Genomic DNA, 19,662 nt, shown 5'->3' on the forward strand with positions numbered 1-19,662 from the left:
TAAGCAGCTGACTCTTCAGGGCTGCACACAGACCCTACTATAGACCCTGGAGCTGCTCCATCTCTCCTCCTGGGTCTCTTTTGAGTCTCACAGGCACATCTCAGCTGCTTGATTGGGTATTGTCTGCTCTTCTGCTGGAGATGGTAGGGCTCTAGAGATGGCATCCAAAACCTGATCTTTACTCAACCCTAAGGAATCAGGCCTTGTGTCATAAAGAACACATCCATCAAGTGTTTTGCCCTGGTGTTGGCTGTGCACTGGCTGATGGATGCGTATGTCCCACCAAAGAGCTTTTTTGGTGAATTTAGGTGTGTATGCAAAATGTCCTGGAGCTGCAATGGCTTCCTCTCCTAAAGTCTCTCCTGGTCTCAGCAAGAGTTTTTCTTCTTCCCTCTTCCCTTGCATATGCCCCTGGTGAGAAGGGATGTTTACCAAACAAGTAACCAATGAAAACATCCCTTCTATCCTTCACAGGCAAGTAGGCAGAGTTTTGAAAGACCCTCCTCCTAGCAACACTCTGCAGCCAACACCAATCGAGCAATTTCAGCTGCAGAGAGGAGGGCGCTGCTGTTCAGGAGCAAAAAGGTACTGGTTTGGGCATTTTTCAAGGTAAAAACCATAGAGCTTGGTGGGGACGGAGGGAAGCAGCATTGGGGATGGGTAGGCAGGAGCCTGGGCATTGGAGTGAGCTCTCCTGGAGGAGGAAAGTTGTCAAAGGTGGTGGTGTGGGGTTCCTAGTGGGCTGGGGTGGAAGCAAACTAAGGTACAGTTCTGAGCCTGGTGAATAATGTGGGCATGTCTTGAAAATCGGGTGCTGATGGAAGCTCTGATTTGGGGAGGGAGTGACTGGGATGTCTAGATGGAGAGAGGGTTAAGGGAGGAAGAAAACCCAAGGCATGAAACAGCCTTGAAAGGAGAGTAGGGTACATGCTCTGAGAACCTAGTTTCTGAGAATGAGGAGGGTTGCAGCATGCTCTTCTGGCAGGAGAGGAGGTAAGAAAAAAACACCTTGACGAGATGAGTCAAGGCTTTAGAACATTTCCCTGTATTTAGATGTGTTTAAAAAAAAAATAAATTTCCTTTAAGTTATGTTAAAGGAGAAACAATTTCCTGAAGATCAAGTTACTTGAAAATTTCCAGGACTGAAATAGCAAGGAGAAGCTGGCAGCCTTTTCAGGGGTAGCAGTGATTCGTAGATACCTGCACTGTGGTCATTGGTTTCTGAAACCCCTTGGAATCCTCTCTAATTGTTCAGTGTTGAACTATTGCACAGCACTGGCAAGTGGTGTAGGGGCTTGAGAAGTCCACTCTTTAAAGTCTGAAGACAGTGATGCCCCAGAGAGACCTTGTCTGGTGTCTGGATGCAGACATAGCTTGTGTTCAAGGACTTCCCAGTACTGTATGCCTGCACTGACCCACCAATACCAGGTGAACTAGAAGAATCCTGTGGACTTACTTGACTGAACCCAAGTTAGTGTTGTGACCTGTCAGGGAGCCTGCTTCTGAAAACGTGTGCTGCCTCCACCTCCACAGCAGCTTCCAGCAGTTCCTTAAATCACAGAACTGCACAGTTTAACTGGCTGCCAGCCACTATTGTGTAGTGTCACCAAGTAATTTTTCAGATCTTGACGTCTGAGAGGTGGATACTAAAAGGGTTGTGAATGCAAGTGGTATTAGAGAGCTGATCACTGGGAAAACATTGGAAAATGACCTAGTCCTTGATATAAATCCTTGGTATAAACAATCAAAGTAACTGAGCCATGGGCTTTTATATTTGAAGTAGTTCTATTTATGTAAATTTAAGTTGATAAGCTAAGGATTTGTCTTACTTTCAAGATACACAAGATAAAATCCAAAAGTGTTTCTAAAGCAGTATGAGGCACGTGCATCTGTTTTATCACAGTGGTGGAATAAATGCTTCTAGAGAATCGTCAGCAGGTACTGAGGATAATGAGTCAGGGAGTTTTAAAGAGGCTCTAAAGGGTGAAGAAAATAAAAGCAGAGAAAGAGTTGCTGTCCTGAACCTTAAGAAAATTGCTTCAGCCACCTGTCAGACAGCAAGGGATTTTTTTGTATGACTTAAAAGTTTGAATGTATTTCACAGATTTGTGATCTTTGTGATACAGGTCAAAGAAATTGTCTGTCCCAGCTTCTGTCGTATCTAGAATAATGGGAAGAGGTGGGTGCAACATCACAGCAATTCAGGATGTCACTGGTGCCCATATTGATGTTGATAAGCAAAAGGATAAGAACGGAGAGAGAATGATCACTATAAGGTATAGTATCTAGAAATTAAAGTCTTGAGTAAGTCCACAATGTCATTGATTAAGAAGTTTGTTTGCTTTTTAAGAGGGGACATATTTAGCTTCCTGGTACTAGACTGAAAATATGTTACTGCTGCCAAGATATACTGAAGGCCTGCTTCTTCAAAGACAATCCTTAAGATATGCAAATGTCAAGAAATGTGGAGTAAATATGCACTAGACTTGCAGATCAGTATAAAATGGAGACTATAGAATGTTGCACAAATTGGAACATATCCTTTTGCAAAAGATAAATATGTTTGGTTTTATTCTAGGGGTGGCACAGAATCAACACGATACGCAGTGCAACTCATCAATGCCCTTATTCAAGATCCTGCCAAGGAACTGGAAGACTTGATTCCTAAAACTCATATAAGAACACCTGCTTCAAGTACCAAATCAATCCATGCAAACTTTTCATCTGGAGCCAACACTGCGACTGCTTCAAGCAAGAACTCCTTTCCTCTTGGAGCACCACCCCTAGTCACGTCACAGTCATCAACGCTATCTACTTTCCAGCCTACTAACAAAATAAACAAGAATGTCCCAGCAAATGTGCGCTCATCTTTTCCAGTGTCTCTTCCTCTAGCTTATTCTCACCCTCATTTTGCCTTGCTGGCTGCTCAAACTATGCAACAGATCCGGCATCCTCGCTTGCCTATGGCTCAATTTGGAGGAACTTTTTCGCCTTCACCAAACACTTGGGGACCATTCCCAGTGAGACCAGTTAACCCTGGCAGCACGAACAGCTCTCCAAAGCATAGTCTCCTGGGTTACCCACTTCTAGTTGTCCCATTACTGTCTCCTCTGTAGCTGCTTCTACCCAACCGCTGTGTGTAACCAGTAACCGGACTCCCTCCTCGGTCAGAAAGCAACTGTTTGCCTGTGTTCCCAAGACAAGTGCTGCAGCAACAGCAATCTCAACTGTGACAAGCACCTGTAGCACTCTGCCTTCAGCTTCCTCTGCTTCTCCAAACAACGGGCAAATGCCCGCAGCATTTCTGCCATCTAATGCTCCACAAACGCAGCATTCTGCACTTAAAGCGGACTCTTTCTCAGCTGTCTCAGCACCCAAAGAGAAGGTGTCAACACCAGAGCAACCAGCTGCAAATGTGTGCACCCCATCTTCAGTTGCAAGTAGCTGCATTGTGTCAGCTGGCAGCAACTCAGGAGTCACTGAAACTCGCCCAGCAAGCAGCCCTGCACCACTAAGTAACGTCCAAGATGAAGTACTGCCAACCAGCATGGCAGAGATCAATCCTTCCATGACGATGCCTTTTTCATCCAGCTCAGAAACTGCTCCTTTAAGCTTAGCATCACCCAGGTCAGTTGTTGCAGATAATCAGGACAACAGTAACTTACCTCAAGTCGCTGTACCAGCACCTCGAGTTACTCACAGGATGCAGTCCAGAGGTTCTTTCTACTCAGTGGTACCAAATGCAAACCTCCATCAAGATCCTCAGTCTATTTTTGTTACAAATCAAGTTCCTTTAACACCTTCTCAAGGTCCACCTGCTGCAGTGCAGCTTTCATCAGCCATGAACGTTATGAACGGTTCTCAGATGCACATAAACCCAGCAAACAAATCATTGCCACCTACCTTTGGGCCAGCAACGCTCTTCAATCACTTTAGTAGTCTTTTTGATAGTAACCAGGTGCCAGCTAACCAAGGATGGGGAGACTGTCCACTCAATACCCGAGCAGCAGCTGACCCATCTTTCACTGTTCAGTCTACCTTTCTGAATAACTCTGTGCTAGGACATGTGGAAAATGTGCATCCTGACAACTCCAAGGCTCCTGGTTTCAGGCCACCTTCCCAACGAGTTTCAACTAGTCCTGTAGGTAAGTCATTAAGATCATGCACTGGACAGAATTTTTTCTCCATTATATTTTGATAATCTCAAATTCAAATTAAGATGTAGTTTACAGATTACAATTAGAGAATACTAATGTAACAAGGATGGCCTGTTTTTTTCCAAGTGTTCTTGAAAATGTGTGTTACTTTTTCCTCAGCTCTTCTAGCATGTTAGATGTTGGGAACATGGCAGATGTTGCATTGCTAGTCCTCTGTAAGACACGGGAGTTCTCCCACCTGTTTGCAGAGTTCAGAGTAGCATAGATTTCAGCTTTTGGGTTGGAATGGAGCATAAGGTCAGGTGATAACAAACCTAGAGTAGTGGGGTCAGGACTCAGGACAGGTTCCAGCTGCAGGAATGATTGGATCCCATTGTTCAGTATTTTATCTGAGACTCAAGCTTGACTCAGTAAGGATAAACTCTGTATGTTTTGTCCCTTAATATGGCTCTGGCATTTTAATAAGCTTATGTTGTGCTCTGGGAGATTGGTGTTCTATTGCATGGTGTGTTTTCTTAGGAAGTTACTGTCTTACTGTTAATTATAGCAGTTCAAGCTCATCAGCATTTATTTGAAATGGGTTAGAAATACTCACAGTGAGCTCCCTGCCTTTTCTGTGCTCTGCCTAAAGAAGCACTTTAATCTGGGATGTGTGGAGAATGGATTGAGAACAGCTCTGCAGAGAAGGACTTTGGGGTGCTGGTTGATGAGAAACTCAACATGAGCCTTCAACATGTGCTGGCAGCCCAGAATCCAGCTGTGTCCTTGCCTGCATCACCACCAGGTCAAGGGGAGGTGATTCTCCCCCTCTACTCCACTCTCATGAGACCCACTCCCCCTGCAGTGCTCAGTCCAGTTCTGAGGTCCCCAACACAGGACACAAAGCTGTTGGAGCGAGTCCAGAGGAGGCCACAGAGATGATCCGAGGGCTGGAACAGCCTGAGAGAGTTGGGGCTGTTCAACCTGGAGAAGGCTCCAGCAACACGTTAGAGCATCTTCCAGTGCCTCAAGGGGCTACAGGAAAGCTGGGGATGGACTTCTAACATGGGTTTGTAGTGAGAGGACAAGGGGAAACAGTTTCAAACTGGAAGAGCAGAGATTTAGTTGAGATCTGAAGAAGAAATTCTTTGCTGTGAGGGTGGTGAAACACTGGCACAGGTTGCCCAAAGAAGCTGTGGCTGCCCCTTCCCTGGGAGTGTTCAAGGCCAGGTTGGATGGGCTTGGAGCAACCTGGTCTGGTTGAGAAGTGTCCCTGCCCATGGCAGGGGGTTGGAACTAAATGCTGTTTAAGGTCTTTCCGATCAAACCATTCTAAGAATTATTATCATCTTAGTGTTCAACCCATTTGGCTGGAAGGGATCCTCAAGATCTAGTCTGTGCCAACCTGCTCTCCCCTTCATTCTTGTCATAATGGCTTTTATGCCTTGAAGATGAGTAGCTAGAGGGCCTTGCTTTGAGGTTGTCCTTACTCCTGCAATGTATGTTAGTTAATTGGGCTAATGCTTTAGGACTTGAATGCTGCATTGTGACAAGTCAAGTAGTTTGACTTTCAGACTAAAGAAGAAGGGAGCATTTGGAAGATGTAGTGGTGAGGAAATAAGATTTTCAGCATTCCCTTTCCTCTCTGTTCATTTGCAAATGTGCAGGTCTTCTGAAAAGTAGAGCAGTTCTCTCTGACTAGCTTTAGCTATAACACTGGGATGACAGTAATTTTCTTAATTTGGACTCTCTAGCTCTGCAAAGCAAGGGAATACCTAGAGCTCTTGGGCCACATCCAGTCCCAGCACAGTCAGCAGGACCAGATGTAACTTAGGTTGTGGAAGGTAAAATAACTGGACCTTGTTTGTTAGGCAGGCTGCTAATGAAAGAATTGCCAAACCCTTCTCAGCAGACTGCAGAAACACTGCAGGTTGGCCCAGTGCTGGTTATTCCAGTGTTGCTGGAACAACCCCTGGGGCAGGAAGCTTATGGCAGTTGGAAGCTGCTGATCTTTCTGATGATTGCATCTTACATATACAAAGATAGCTGACTTGACTTCCTATAGCAGTAAAAAATGTTGCTGTTCCCTTACACTAAAGTAATCTGTTTGTCACAGGGAAAAATATCTTGGTCTTTAGATGTCTTTAAATGACTAAGTATTTAAAAGGTAGTCTAAATCTGTTTCTGTTACAATTTCTCTTACTATGAGGGTAACAGAGCACTGGAACAAGCTGCCTAGAGAGGTTGTGGAGTTTCCTTCTCTGGAGACATTCCAAACCCATCTGGATGTGTTCCTGTGTGATCTACTGTAGGTGACCCTGCTCTAGCAGGGAATTGGACTAGATTATCTCCAGAGGTCCTTCCTCTCCAACCCCCACCACTCTCTAATTGTTCCCTGTTTTAGGAAGGTTAGGTGAGTACCTGAGGAGAACTCACGTGTCTGGCTTTGGGGAGATAAGTGTGAATTACTTCTCAACTGAAGCACAAAAATATTTGGAGAGGGTACATTTTTTTCTGAGCTGAAATTTCATTAGGATATTGCCAAGTGGGGAAAAACTGCAAATTGGTAGATGCACTGCTGAGGTTCTGTCTAGCAGGAGGTGACTGGTTAGGCAGGTTCTGAGTTGATACATTTTATGTCATTGTACTTAATACTGCTTTTTATCACGTTCCTTTCAAAGTCTAAATTGTCTGTGTACAGGAGGAAGGGGGTGGCTAGAGGAGTTTGGGAAGAAGGGGGCATTTTGAATGTGTGAGTGTGAGGAAAGGAGCGTGGATGGTAGGCTGAGGACCTCTCTGATGCCTTCTCTTGGAGACTAAGTGTGGTTCTGTGTTCTGTCCCCCCAGCTTATTCACTGGCTTTTCCCGGGGGCCAGACCTTCCCACTCAGCCTCCGAGGTGGGTTGAACTGGAAACTGCCTTGGCTGTTTCCATAGAATTTGGTGGCAGGTTTCATGAGATTTTGAGAGGTGGGAAAAGGGCCAGTCACTGCTGGCTTATGCTTTGGCCAGCAGCAATGTGATGGGCAGCGAGCAGCCTTGCCTGGCAGTTCAGTACATGCTTGAGGGAGCAGTAATGGTCATCAAAGCTGGTGGACACCGATCCCCTTATCTCAGCTGTGATTCTACACCTGATGGACCAGAGGTTTGTCTTTTGTGCCTGTCTTGCACAGTTGGGCTTTGGCGGTTTTTCTATAAAAAACCATCTTGGTTATCACTGTTCAGCTGATTTGGTAAAGATTGAATAGAATTTGTTTGTGCACCAAACCAGCTTTTTCTGAACAAGGAAAATGTCACTCCTCAGGGTGGAATTTGGGTACTCTGCTTTTCCTGTTCATGGGTAAGCTCAGCTGCAGCTTGAGTTTTCTGACTCCCTTTGAGACACAGATACATGTGCTGATCTCACCAGCTGGGGCTCTGTTCTGTAAATCTGTGTCTAAGTTCTCTTGTCCTAGCAGCTTGCAATTGGAGAGCAGACTTAGCCAAATGAGGAGAAGACCAAAAGTCTATTTGTTACTTCTTTCCTCTGCATTTTAAGAAGAGCTTTGAGACATTCCTAATGTGGCATGAAAAGGTATAACAAGCTTGAAATACACCAGCTTTGGGAGCACAGTACCTGAGTATGAAGTTGCATGAAATGGCTTTGGCTCTGTTTTACATGGAGTGACCAAGTGTTGTGGCTGTTTCTCTAAAGGAGGTAGCCCTTGCAGGAACCAGTTTCTGCAGAAGTGCCTGGGAGCTTTGATAAACTGAATTTTGGTCAGAGTTTGTGTGAGATTGTTACAGCAATCTCAAAAGCTCAGTTATGGTTTCAGAGCATGATGAGGAATTTGAATTCCTGGCCCAAGTAACTGCACTGTATAGAATTGCAAAGAGTTTTAGCATTACAAAACCTGATTTTGGTAAGTACATAAATAGGGGGCTCACTACTGAAATCAGAAATGTGTAAGTCATTGTTCATACAAGCCATTTTTAATATTAGCAGAGGGTTTTTTCATTACCTTTGTGAAAAACAAGATAATAATAAGATATACTTTGCAACCTGAAAAATGACCACTCTGTTGAATTTGTGCATTTCTTGCTGTCACACTTTCTTCAACCTGTAGAAAACACATGGCAGTGCTGAAGTGGCCTTGGCTGTGCAGTCACTGCGCTTTGAAAGTGGTGTACCCATCCTATCAAATCTTCAAAAGAAAAATCTAGACATGACTTCTGAAGAATAGCTATTTTTGTCATAATACCTGCCTTGTTCTCTGTTTAGGAAACCAGCAGTTCCCATGAACAGCAGCAGCTCTGTTACTCCTATATGGGGCAGAGACTTGGGAACTTCAGTGGTTTGTCAAACAGCTGGAAACTTGTTTTTGATGTGTGGTGGAATCAGTCACCATGGGAACCTTTTGACCACCTCTTGAGTTGGCTTTTTGTGGATGGAGGGCTAGCTAGAGTGTCCCATTGGTAGCTCTGTGGCAGATGCACAGTGAGGGCCCTCAGCAGGAGGTGCTGTGATGGAGGCCAGTATGCAGCTCAAGACAACCACACACACATCAAACTGCCTTCACAGGCAGCCTGCACAGACATTAGCATCCTGCTCATAGCCAAGCAGCACTTTGTGCTGTGACAAACCCTGGAAGATTGTTCTCCCACACTCAGGTTCTCTTGTCTGAGCACCCTATGCTCTGTTGCTGCTGGTGATTTATTTCTTTTTGTCTTTAATGGAAACTTCTCTTTTTAAAACTCTGTGGTAGGGTGAGTAAGAAAAATATCTCCCAGTCATTTCTGTCAATGTGAGCAGGTTGTATCTGGCACTTCTGGAAGCAGTAAATCAGGTTGAGTTTGTTGATAAAACTGGGGGGGAAAGACCTAGCTTTCAGGAATGTATCCAGGTGATGAAAGTTGCACCTCTAGTCTATGACCTAAGGTATTGCCTGTCACCACTGCTGTTTGCTGTGGTCTGTATGTACAACCTTCAGCCTAGCTCTTCAGCAACATATGCTGGTCCTGGTTGTGGTCACTTTGAAATGTTTAAGTGCTTTTGAAACTAGTCTTGTTTAATAGGCCCTTGAAACTAAACCCAAAACTCAGATGAACGTATGGCCATGCCTGTTTCTGCTTTCAGGTGATAACGTGTGAGAAGAGCTTTTACACCACTTTGGAAAAGTACTTAGAAACTTTGGCTTGTTAAATAACTGTAATTCCCCCTTGCTAATAATTTTTGTGGGACTTTGAACTTTCTTTCCATCTCTCCCTTCCTCTCACATATCCCAGTGGAAGGCAGCCCCTTCTCCTGTTGTGCTGTGAATCTCCAGCCCTGTTTCTCTGGACACAGCATGCTCAGACCAATCTATATGTGAATGTACCTATTGGATGGCAAAAACCATCCTGCAGCAAACTGCTTCCCTGGTGCCAGATTCCCTTGGGACTTTCATGGAGCCCTGTATCTCTGTTTGACTTGCGTGGCTTTTTTGTAAGCAAAGATCCTTGCCACTCCCAGCTTTTCTCTTTTGCCCTCCCTGCTAAGATTGTTTCATTTTAGTGACCAAAGGGATGGCTGTTTTTGTTAAAACTTCAGGCTGAAACAGAGAGCATAAAGATATGCCTTCTGTGGGTTTCTAAGGGAGAATCGTGCACCTGTAAAATGAATTTACCACGTGCAGATACCCCTGAAGGTGATGAGATGCTTTAATTATATTTGGAGCACTAGCTCTCTCTGGTGCTTTGAAGCAGGTTCCCAAAGAGAGATATTTAATCAAATTTATGTTTATTTCAGGCTTACCCTCTCTAGATCCATCCAACAGCTCTACAACTTCTTCTTCAGGTCCTTTGACAGGCTTTTCAGCAAACATACCAGGAGCACGGGTTTACCTTCAAGGGCCAGCGCCTGTTGGGACTCCCAGCTTTAACAGACAGCATTTTTCACCACATCCTTGGACAAGCGCAACAAATTCATGTAGGAGCTTCATGGGTCTGTCTTAGTTAACTATAAATTCATAGCTGTTGTCTTTAGTAGATTTGTAACTTGAGAGGAAATTACCCAGTGATGCACAAAATGCTTTCCAGTTGCTTTTAGCAGCCGTGAGGATGGCGTGCAAATCCAAAGCTGCACTATTTTGTGGTTGTTCCCATGTAAAATGCCACTAGTTCTGTTGCATTATTGAAGGCATATTTGGGAAAAAAAACTCCATTCATCCTAGGCTCTGAGAGGAGAGGACATGAAGCTGTGGGGGAGTGGAAGTGATTATACCAAGCTAAAGATTCCCCTATAGAATAATGTTAGTTGAAACTGTCATATTTGCCATAGTTTGAAGTTATACTTGCCTTTTTTTTCTTTTTGTTTTTGATTTTATTCTGGGATTATTTCATGTAACTTAAAACATTCCAAAGTCTTTAAGGATCATCTCAGGTAACAGTGGGTTTTCCTCCTAAGGAAGAACATGGAAGTAGCTTTACAGAAAATATGGGTCTTTGATTCAGAATTTTAAGTGAAGAGGCTTTTCATGTCACTGCATGCAACCTCATTGCCACTCTGAGCTTAAGAACCAAAATGTTTAAATGAGTGATCAAAGGAAGTTGAATTTCCCAAGAAGAGTCAGTGACGCTTCTGAAGTTGGTGGGACTTACATTCTTATGTTACACATGTGGCTTTGGGAAGCTGTCTAATTTCTCTGCTGCTGAAAGTGGTGGTTACCAACACCAGGCTGTTTAGATATTTATGGTATTTTGGCTCATGATTTCACCTTTTCCTGAAACTCTTCCATGTTTCTTATTCTTTCTTCTAATAAATTTAGATGTACTGCTATATCATGAGAATACCACATGATTCAGATGGCTGAAAGCATTTGTGTTACAATGGTGCTTTTAGAGTTAAAATAAACTCTAAAAAGAATTTCTGTGAAAGACTTGAAGAAAAAGGCTTTAAAACCTTTTAATCATCTGCTCAGAGATAATACTGGGGGGATAGAGAGGGTAGCATTTATGCTCTTAAGCTTCTGTGCTTTCTGTGTGACTAAGCAAGAGAAATATTCTTTTCAACAGGTGAATCTCCTATTCCATCAGTTTCCTCAGGATCATCTTCGCCCCTTTCTGCTGCTTCTGCATCTTCTAACTTGGGCCATCCAAAAGCAGGTAACGCCAGTCAAGATCGAAAGGTCCCCCCTCCCATCGGGACAGAAAGGCTGGCCAGGATTCGCCAGGGAGGATCCGTCACTCCAACACCCTTAGGAACTAACTTCACGGCTCCTGTTGGTCATAGTGGTATTTGGTCCTTTGGAGTTAACAGTGTGTCTGGTAAGTCTCTTGTACAGCCCGGGGTAGCCTAACGAAACTTAGAGGGCCTTCTGCAAGTACTGCATTGTCAACGGGGGAATTTGTGAATGTCTCTTCCCTGGAGGTGTTCAAGAGTGGGCTGGATGGGGCTTGAAGCAACCTGGTCTAGTGAGAAGTGTCCATGCCCATGGTAGGAGGGTTGGAACTAGATGATCTTTGAGGTCCATTCTAAGCCAAACCATTCTGTGATTCTATTAAAAGAAAGTTGGGGAGGAGGAATGAAGTTCCACAGAGTGTAATCAACTTCCATATATGATGTCCTGAAGGGAAACCTGGTGTCATTTGTAGAAGAGTGTGTATCAATGGATGTACTTTGGATTTCTCTCCTAATGTAGGTGGTTTCGCCCAACCTAGATTATCTGTTAGCATACTCTTGTAAAACCCTGAGAACAGTTCTGAAATGTCATATTAAGTCTATTGCATGATACGTAATTGAAAAAGTACACAACTTTTATCTTTAAGAGGGTCCAATTTCTAAGTCTGACCCTTGGCCTAAAAGGACAACTGCCTCCATCCAAGTTTCTAACCTCCTTTCCATTAACATTTTAAAATGTTAGTTGTGGTGCAGCTGGTGCATCCTGAAACAAATAGTTGTGGATGCTGATTTTTGCATTGATTTTATCATGACTCTTAAGTGAGAAGTGTCCATGCCCATGGTAGGAGGGTTGGAACTAGATGATCTTTGAGGTCCATTCTAAGCCAAACCATTCTGTGATTCTATTAAAAGAAAGTTGGGGAGGAGGAATGAAGTTCCACAGAGTGTAATCAACTTCCATATATGATGTCCTGAAGGGAAACCTGGTGTCATTTGTAGAAGAGTGTGTATCAATGGATGTACTTTGGATTTCTCTCCTAATGTAGGTGGTTTCGCCCAACCTAGATTATCTGTTAGCATACTCTTGTAAAACCCTGAGAACAGTTCTGAAATGTCATATTAAGTCTATTGCATGATACGTAATTGAAAAAGTACACAACTTTTATCTTTAAGAGGGTCCAATTTCTAAGTCTGACCCTTGGCCTAAAAGGACAACTGCCTCCATCCAAGTTTCTAACCTCCTTTCCATTAACATTTTAAAATGTTAGTTGTGGTGCAGCTGGTGCATCCTGAAACAAATAGTTGTGGATGCTGATTTTTGCATTGATTTTATCATGACTCTTAAGTATTACAGTGTAACTTCTGTTCCAGACAGTCCTCGTTTCAAAAGAATGACTTTGAAACAGCTGAAGTTTTACTTTCAGTTTCCTGGTAGTTTATGGCTCTTGTGGAAAGGAGGAGCTGCAGCAGTTGAGGTGTAAACTGTTTCCGTTGGCAATTTTAAAAACAAATGTTTAATAGTCCTGTATTTGTATTTTTTCAGTGAAGGCCTGTATAGTTCAATTAACTCAGTGTCTCAGCACTGCTGTGTTTTTTCAAGAAAAGCTTGTGTGTTCTCACAGACAGTGCTTGGAGGTTTATTGAATCTTAGCCATTCCTCTGTGGGCACCCAAAGCTTGCAGTTACTAGTAGTCACCATTATCTCCACACTTGCCTAAAGGATCAAGATGAATGTACCTGCAGATGGCACGTGCATGGCCAGACTTCCTGGCCTCACTGGTCTCATCTTTCCCTGTTTTTGCCTCTATCATAAATGTAACTTTTTTCTGTATTCCTTTGCTGTATGACAGGATGTGGGAACTGGAGGGAAAGAAAGGGTGTGTGCATGTAGCCAGCCTTCTGTAGTTCTGCCTGCTGCAGCTTCCCTGTGAGAGGCCTTGATGCTACAGCTAAGATTGGTGTGTTTGCATTGTTTGTGATGGGCTGTCAGCCTAAAGCTGCTTTGCCTTGGGCTCAGAGCAGATCCCTGAGATACCTCTGGCTGTGTGTTTTCAGGAGGCTTTGGATGGATGGATGTAGGTATGTGCAGCTGCTGAATTCTACTCCAGAATTTTTTTCTTAAATAAATTGTAACCAGCCATTTTCATTTTCCTCCTTTCCAGAAGGATTGTCAGGTTGGTCTCAGCCTGTCATGGGAAATCATCCGATGCATCAGCAGCTGTCGGACCCCGGCACATTTTCTCAGCATCAGCCAATGGAGAGAGATGATTCTGGAATAGTGGCTCCCTCAAATATTTTCCACCAACCTATGCCAAATAGTTTTGTGGATTTTTCTAAAGTAAGTTAAAGAGGGTTGAGTTTAGTTTATAAAATGACCAAGAACTGTCTTTGCTGCATCTCCTGTTTATGCTGTGTGCGTGTGCCTCTTCTAGCATTGCTTGCCCCACCTAGTCATAAACCTCCTTTCATGATAAAGAAATCTCAAATTGCAAAAAGCTGTTCTGTAACTTGCTCTTTCTGAACTGGAGTAGTACTTTAGATGGCCACAGTAAATGCGTAGAAAATCTTCAACTTGGAGTCATGAAGGCTGAAGCTGTGTGCAAGCTTTGCTGAAGGGCAGCCCTGGGCTGCAGTCCTGTGTGCATCAAGGTTGTCACGTGCTGCAGAGGCAGCACTGGGATTGCCATGCACAGCTGCTGTGTCTGGCTTTATGGGGGTCATGTGAAAGGTCTTTGCAGAGGTTGCTGCATCCTGGCAAGGTGTAATGTCAGAAAAATGTGTCGCTGACTTGAATCTCAACCTCTGAAGAGTCACTGTATTCTATACACTGCCTAGGTGTGCAGTGATGCCCTGTTTTCTCACAGTGCCAGGTATTTGCCAGTTGGGGAGCATTACATACAATGTGAACTGCCTCTGTCACCTTTGCAGACAGGGTGCTATCATCTTTAACAGCCATGGTCTTCTTCACCAAGGGTGCTTTTTCTTTGCCCATAGGGCCTACCGATTTCCATGTACGGCGGCACCCTGATACCCTCGCACCCTCAGCTAGCGGATGGCCCAGGAGGCCCCCTCTTTAATGGGCTCCATACGCCAGATCCCGCCTGGAATCCCATGATCAAAGTTGTCCAGAACTCAACGGAATGTACTGATGCTCAGCAGGTAGTGTGTTTGCATTTTTCCACCTTTGATTACTTAGGTCTTTTTACGGTATTGTGCTTTTGTTTTGTTTTGATTTGTTTCTGCATAGGTGACATTTTTCAGTTCTTTGATACTAGGATTGAGATTGTATGACTTTTCCCCTGCAGTTTGTGTATATAAAAAAAATATATGGTGCTACCCATACCAGACCTTTCAGGTAAAATAAGCGGCATTTCAAGACTGCTCATCCAGGTAATCAGTGTTGTTGTGAGAGGGTTAACATTCATACTCAGCATCTTGCAGGTTGTCAGTCAGACTTGGGCCAGAGCAAGAGGGCTCCCAGCCTTGACTGTCTGGTTATATTTTGGAGGAAAGCCTTAAGCTTGCCCTCTAGTGGTTAAACGCTATGTTAAAGGAACCTGTATTTGTTTTCATAATAGAATTGTCTTTTTATTTCTTGCTGTAGATTTGGCCTGGCACCTGGGCACCTCACATTGGAAACATGCATCTCAAGTACGTCAACTGATTTAAGGGGGTCTATCCTTTTTTAGCCTTGTTTGGGAATCTTTATGGTCTTGAAGAACCTTGGGGATTTTTTTAATGTGCCTAACTGAGCAATTTTCTGTGGGCTTTAACAATGGAAACTCAATTGCCCATTGAATAAGAACAAATTGATTTACCTATACAAACTGATTTTGTTCTCCAGTTAGTTTAGCCATTTTGAACTTAAAAATCAGACAAAAGTAGTGCTTTTGGCTAAACACCACAGAGTGCTCCTTATATGCAGCAGAGAACTAGCTGATTAGATGATTCAACCTTTTAGGGTGGTAAATATCTGTATAATTGTTTACATTCTTAAAAGGAAAAGCTAAGTAAATTTCATGTCGTATAGTGACACTACTCTATGTAGCCTGTATTAATGTGAAATACTTCCCTGAACATTCAATAAAAGGTGAACAGTATTTATAGGCTGTGTGTGAGAATTTTGGAAGAGGCTCTATCTTGTCGTCAGTGGCTTCTGTGCCCTTTTCAGGGTCAGGTAATTTGCATGTGGATGCTGTCAGTATTTGGGGGAGGGTTTTGATCTGCAGTTGACAGCAGTATGAGGTCTGCTGGGTATTTCCACAATCCAGTTGTTAGCCTTTTGTTTCTTTGTGTGTGTAAACATGGCTATACATTATTTTTTTCCTTCTGGATTAGTTCTGCTGGTTCTAGTACTCTTTGTCCAGGTAGGTTGCCTGAGAGATTGTATTTTATTCAGGGGCTGGAAATAAGGGCTGATTTGACAATGTGGCAACTGATGGCATCTTAATTTGCAGAGGGTAGGCAGCTTGCAGGTGAATCTGGGGTTTCTTCACCTGACTTGCTGTGACCAGTTGCCTAGGGACAGATCTCAGGAAAGCAGTGACCACTTACTCTAGAGAAAAAACCAATATATTCAATTTGAAGCTTCTTGTAACCCTTTAAATCTGGTAAGAGCTCCTTGAGTCCTTTCTGTAAGGAAGAAAGGGATTTTTATATACTGCTTAAGGTGATACTCATTCTATAAGCAGATGCAGAAGTTCTCCACTTTTCTGCACTTGGACTATGCTCATTTCTGCTTTTGCTCAGTGGCAGTGCAGTAACTACACTGCATTTTTGGTCCATTGCTCAAGCAGGTAATTACAGTGCATGTGGTGTCCAGTTATGGTGGTTTCTCAAACCAGATGTAGACTTCTCCACCTTTCTCCACCTTCTCCAGACAAATCCCTACATGCAGCAGCAGAGTTTCCCCAGGAAAAGCATGAGGAAGGAGTACTGAAAACCCAAATACTGCAGGCAAATAAACCTCAGAAATGCTACTGTCTGATACATGCAGATATTTTTCCTTGTATCTGAGGAAGAAATACAAAAGACATTGAACTGTTGCTGCTCCCAGATAGTGCAAATGCCAGTGGAGAAACACTTGTGTGTAACAATAATTGTGTTGAAAACAGACGGTATTGTAGTGCAATAGGTGTTTGCTGGGGGGGGGGAGGGGGGGGTGTGAGTTGTGGGGAGGGATGAAGGAGGGGCCTGAGGCCCCACCCCACCCACAAGGGCTCCATGGCTGCTGCAGGCACCACCACCTCCTCTTGCCCTATCCCAGGGAGCCAACATCCCCCCATCCCAGAGGGCTACAGCTCTACGCCGGGTGGCACTGTCTACTCCACGACACCAGGGGGTAAGACCCAGCACGGGGACAGGGTTGTCCCCTGAACAGACCACTGGCCTCAGCTGCCCCATGCCTGCCTAATTTAGGCAGCCCTATCCCGAGTGGGTCCTTTTCTGGGCTCTCCAGCTTGCAGCTTGGCCCTTGGGGACATGGATACCTGGTCTGGGCACCAGGTCCAGGCAGACCTATAAGGTAGTGGCTAACCTGGTGGCCCAGAGCTGGAGTGGAACAGGGAGCCCCAAAGCTTTGTATGAAGATACTGCTAGAAGTTAGGACTGTTGTTGTCCTGTGGTACCGGGGGGAGAAGGCAGATGTTGCTGCCTGGGGCGTGCGTTGGTGGCAGTCCTGCTGGGGTGGTGGGTGCAGCGCTGGTCCTTGTAGGGTGGGTTGTGCCTGGGCACAGGGCAAAGTCTGCTCCCACCCGAGTTTACCAGCCCTGCAGGAAGGTACTGGGTGGCATGGCTTCCTCCATGGGCACATGAAGTCTGGCCCTGTGTCCCACTTCACCCCCAAAGCCTTGGGTTCAGCTGTTGAGCAGGTCCTTCTCTTTGCTGTCTGTCCTCAGAGCTGTGTGTGCCCTGTCACTGAGCTGGGCATGTTTCAGTTGAGCCGCAGGCTCCCTTGTGTGCCTTGATAAGCTTATCTGGGGATGGGAGCGGGCAGGGCACAGCAGGCTCAGGGTGTGTAAAGTATTTGTGGGAAGGGCCCAGCCTGGCCAGGAGCTCTGGGCCCAGAGCAGGGGCAGCCAAGCACAGAGGGGTCTGGCCTGTGAGGACAGGCCTGGATGGGTCAGGACAGAGGGTAGTTTGCAGGCTGGTGTAGCCTCAGGGGTCGTGTGCCCCAGATGGGCATGGCTCTGGCACACCAGAGGTGTCCTATGGAACCCAGTGCCTTATCCTCCTGCAGGGCAGCAGAGTGGCCCTCTGAGCTGATGGGAATGGGTCCCTGGGTACAACTCCCCATGGTGCCAGCAGGGGGGCACCCAGCCTGCACCAGCCACCTCTGGGCAGGGTATGCTGGGGACCTGCTTGGTTGCTGGGCTGAGGACCCTGGGGCTGGCCCTGCTTTCCAGGCAGCACAGGGTAGCTACTGTGGGGCATTTGTGTCAAGGCTGGACCCTCCATGCTGTGCCCTGGAAGAGCTCAGGAGTCTCAAGGGGAGGAACAGCATGGGGAAGAGCTGCTGGGCAGGACTGTCAGTCAGCTATGTGGGAAGCCCCACAGTGACTTCAGAGCCAGCTGTATCCCCAAGCCAAGCTGGGTCCCACTCCCTGCTCTGGGCTCAGGCAATGGTGCTTGGAGAGGGGGGCTGGCAGTGCTTGACAACTGCCTGCTTTTTGGCAGGTACCCGCATCATCTACGACCGCAAGTTCCTGCTGGAGTGCAAGAATTCACCCGTGGCCAGGACCCCTCCCTGCTGCCTGCCCCAGATCCCCGGTGTCACATCCCTGGCCCAGTCCAGCCTCGTCAAGCTGGAGGAGCTCAAGGAGCAGAATGAGAGCGAAGAAGCCATGCCAGGTGAGCAGCCCTGGCATGCAACCCCTGGCTGTGCACTGCCTGGCAGAAAGAGCAAGGGGAGATCCTGGCTCAGCCCTGGTTCCAGCTCCTGCCCCCTTTGCCTGCACATTTCTCCAAAGGCAGACCTGGTACACAGCCCCTCCTAACCCTGGCCCTGTATCCCTCCATACCCTTGCAGATCAAGACCAGTTTGAGATGGACATCTGAGTTTCCAGCTCCCTGTTTCCAGATCACAGCTGGGCCTGTTCCTGGGCCTCGTGGAGGTGCTGGCACTGTGACCAGCTGGCTGCAGCCCTCTCTGATGCTGGGGATGGATGTGTGACACCTCAGGCTCTAGCACAACTGGCTGGTGCAATTGCCTAGGAGCTCATGCTTGATCAATAAACAACATGAAACCCTTGTGCTGACCTGATGCATCACTGTGTTGGGGCTCATCTGGGTGCTTGGAGCACTGGGGAGGGGAGCTAAGAAGAGGTAAGCACCACCAGGAGCCCTTATGAGGGTGTTGAGGATCTCTTACTCCTGCATAGAGACCCTGCAGGCTGGGGTGGTGAATGCATGGCCTCAGGGTCTGCTCCCAAGCTTGAGGTGACACATGCAACCTCCCACAGCTGTGGTGGGGACAGCTGCTGAGGCCTTTCTGCAAGTGTGGGAGAGGGCAGCACAGTGCTGTCTGCTTGCTTGTCCAGGGTAAGCATCCTGAGCTTACCTGGCCTGATGGGCATCACTAGCATGGTGATTTTTCTCCTCCCACCTGTCTCCCTGGCCTCACTCCCTCAGGTCTCTTGGGTCTGAGCTGTGCCAGGATGGGCAGAAGCCCAGATGAGAGCATGGTCTGTAGCTGCAACACAAGCCCTGGTATAGCCAGGCTGCTCTGGGCTGGTGGGACATCAGCCTCCCAGCCAGCCTAGCACCCCTCAGAGGCTATCTCCTGCAGGAGAGGTGGGTTGTGTGCCTGCTGCTGGGGTTCCCTCCACTGCCAAAGGCAAGGCCAGAGAGGGCCAGGCATTGCAAACCGGTGCAGCAGGGACACTGCTGCCCACTACCTCTGGGTGATGCTGAGGTGCTGCCAGAGGAATTCCTTCCCTTCGGATCTTGTGGACTGGAAACACCCTGCAAGGGTGGGAGCTCCTCAGACAAGCCTGAAACTGCAGCAGCCTTGCCCAGTAGTCCTATCTCCTGGTGCTCCTGGGAGAAAACCAGGACCTGTTCTGTGCCAGAATCTCAGGGCAGGCTGTGGCCAGGAGTAGGTTAGTGCCATTTATTAAACATCATGTAGTGAATTGCCAATAAAATGCTGCAATGATTAAAATCCCCTTTTCCTAGGTGAGGACTGGAAGGCAGGGGAGGTGTCCAAACCCCACTGGGCAGCAGGGGTCCTTCTGCTGGTGGCCCTGGGCATGGTGCTCACAGTCTGTAGCCCCGTCCCTGGCATCAGGAATCCTCCTGGCCAGGCCCGGCCTCGGTGCTGCCACCCTGCTCGGCAGCAGGCTCGGCAGCAGGCTCTGCAGGAGGCTCGGCAGCAGGCTCGGCAGCAGGC

The 19,662-nt window shown here is 46.3% G+C and overlaps 2 protein-coding genes across 2 annotated transcripts in view; one reads left to right on the plus strand and one right to left on the minus strand.

Moving 5' to 3' along the window:
* LOC104385735 (ankyrin repeat and KH domain-containing protein 1-like) overlaps nt 1-18,525 on the plus strand; it is a 127,202-nt gene extending 108,677 nt beyond the window's left edge. The window contains 10 exon segments of the mRNA XM_009994226.1: nt 2,127-2,276; nt 2,579-3,067; nt 3,070-4,145; nt 9,903-10,082; nt 11,198-11,419; nt 13,436-13,611; nt 14,268-14,432; nt 14,878-14,924; nt 17,949-18,122; nt 18,301-18,525. Of these exon segments, the coding sequence (XP_009992528.1) occupies nt 2,127-2,276; nt 2,579-3,067; nt 3,070-4,145; nt 9,903-10,082; nt 11,198-11,419; nt 13,436-13,611; nt 14,268-14,432; nt 14,878-14,924; nt 17,949-18,102 (2,659 nt within the window). The 3' untranslated portion in view covers nt 18,103-18,122; nt 18,301-18,525.
* Nucleotides 18,526-19,029: 504 nt separating this feature from the next.
* Nucleotides 19,030-19,662, minus strand: part of SRA1 (steroid receptor RNA activator 1) — a 1,330-nt gene continuing 697 nt past the window's right edge. Inside the window, exon 4 of the mRNA XM_009994227.1 lies at nt 19,030-19,098. Coding sequence (XP_009992529.1) covers nt 19,030-19,098 — 69 coding nt within the window. The remainder of the gene's footprint in view (nt 19,099-19,662) is intronic.

The sequence above is a fragment of the Chaetura pelagica genome, unplaced genomic scaffold (assembly GCF_000747805.2).
Source record: "Chaetura pelagica isolate M959 unplaced genomic scaffold, ChaPel_1.0 scaffold183, whole genome shotgun sequence".
Taxonomy (NCBI): domain Eukaryota; kingdom Metazoa; phylum Chordata; class Aves; order Apodiformes; family Apodidae; genus Chaetura; species Chaetura pelagica.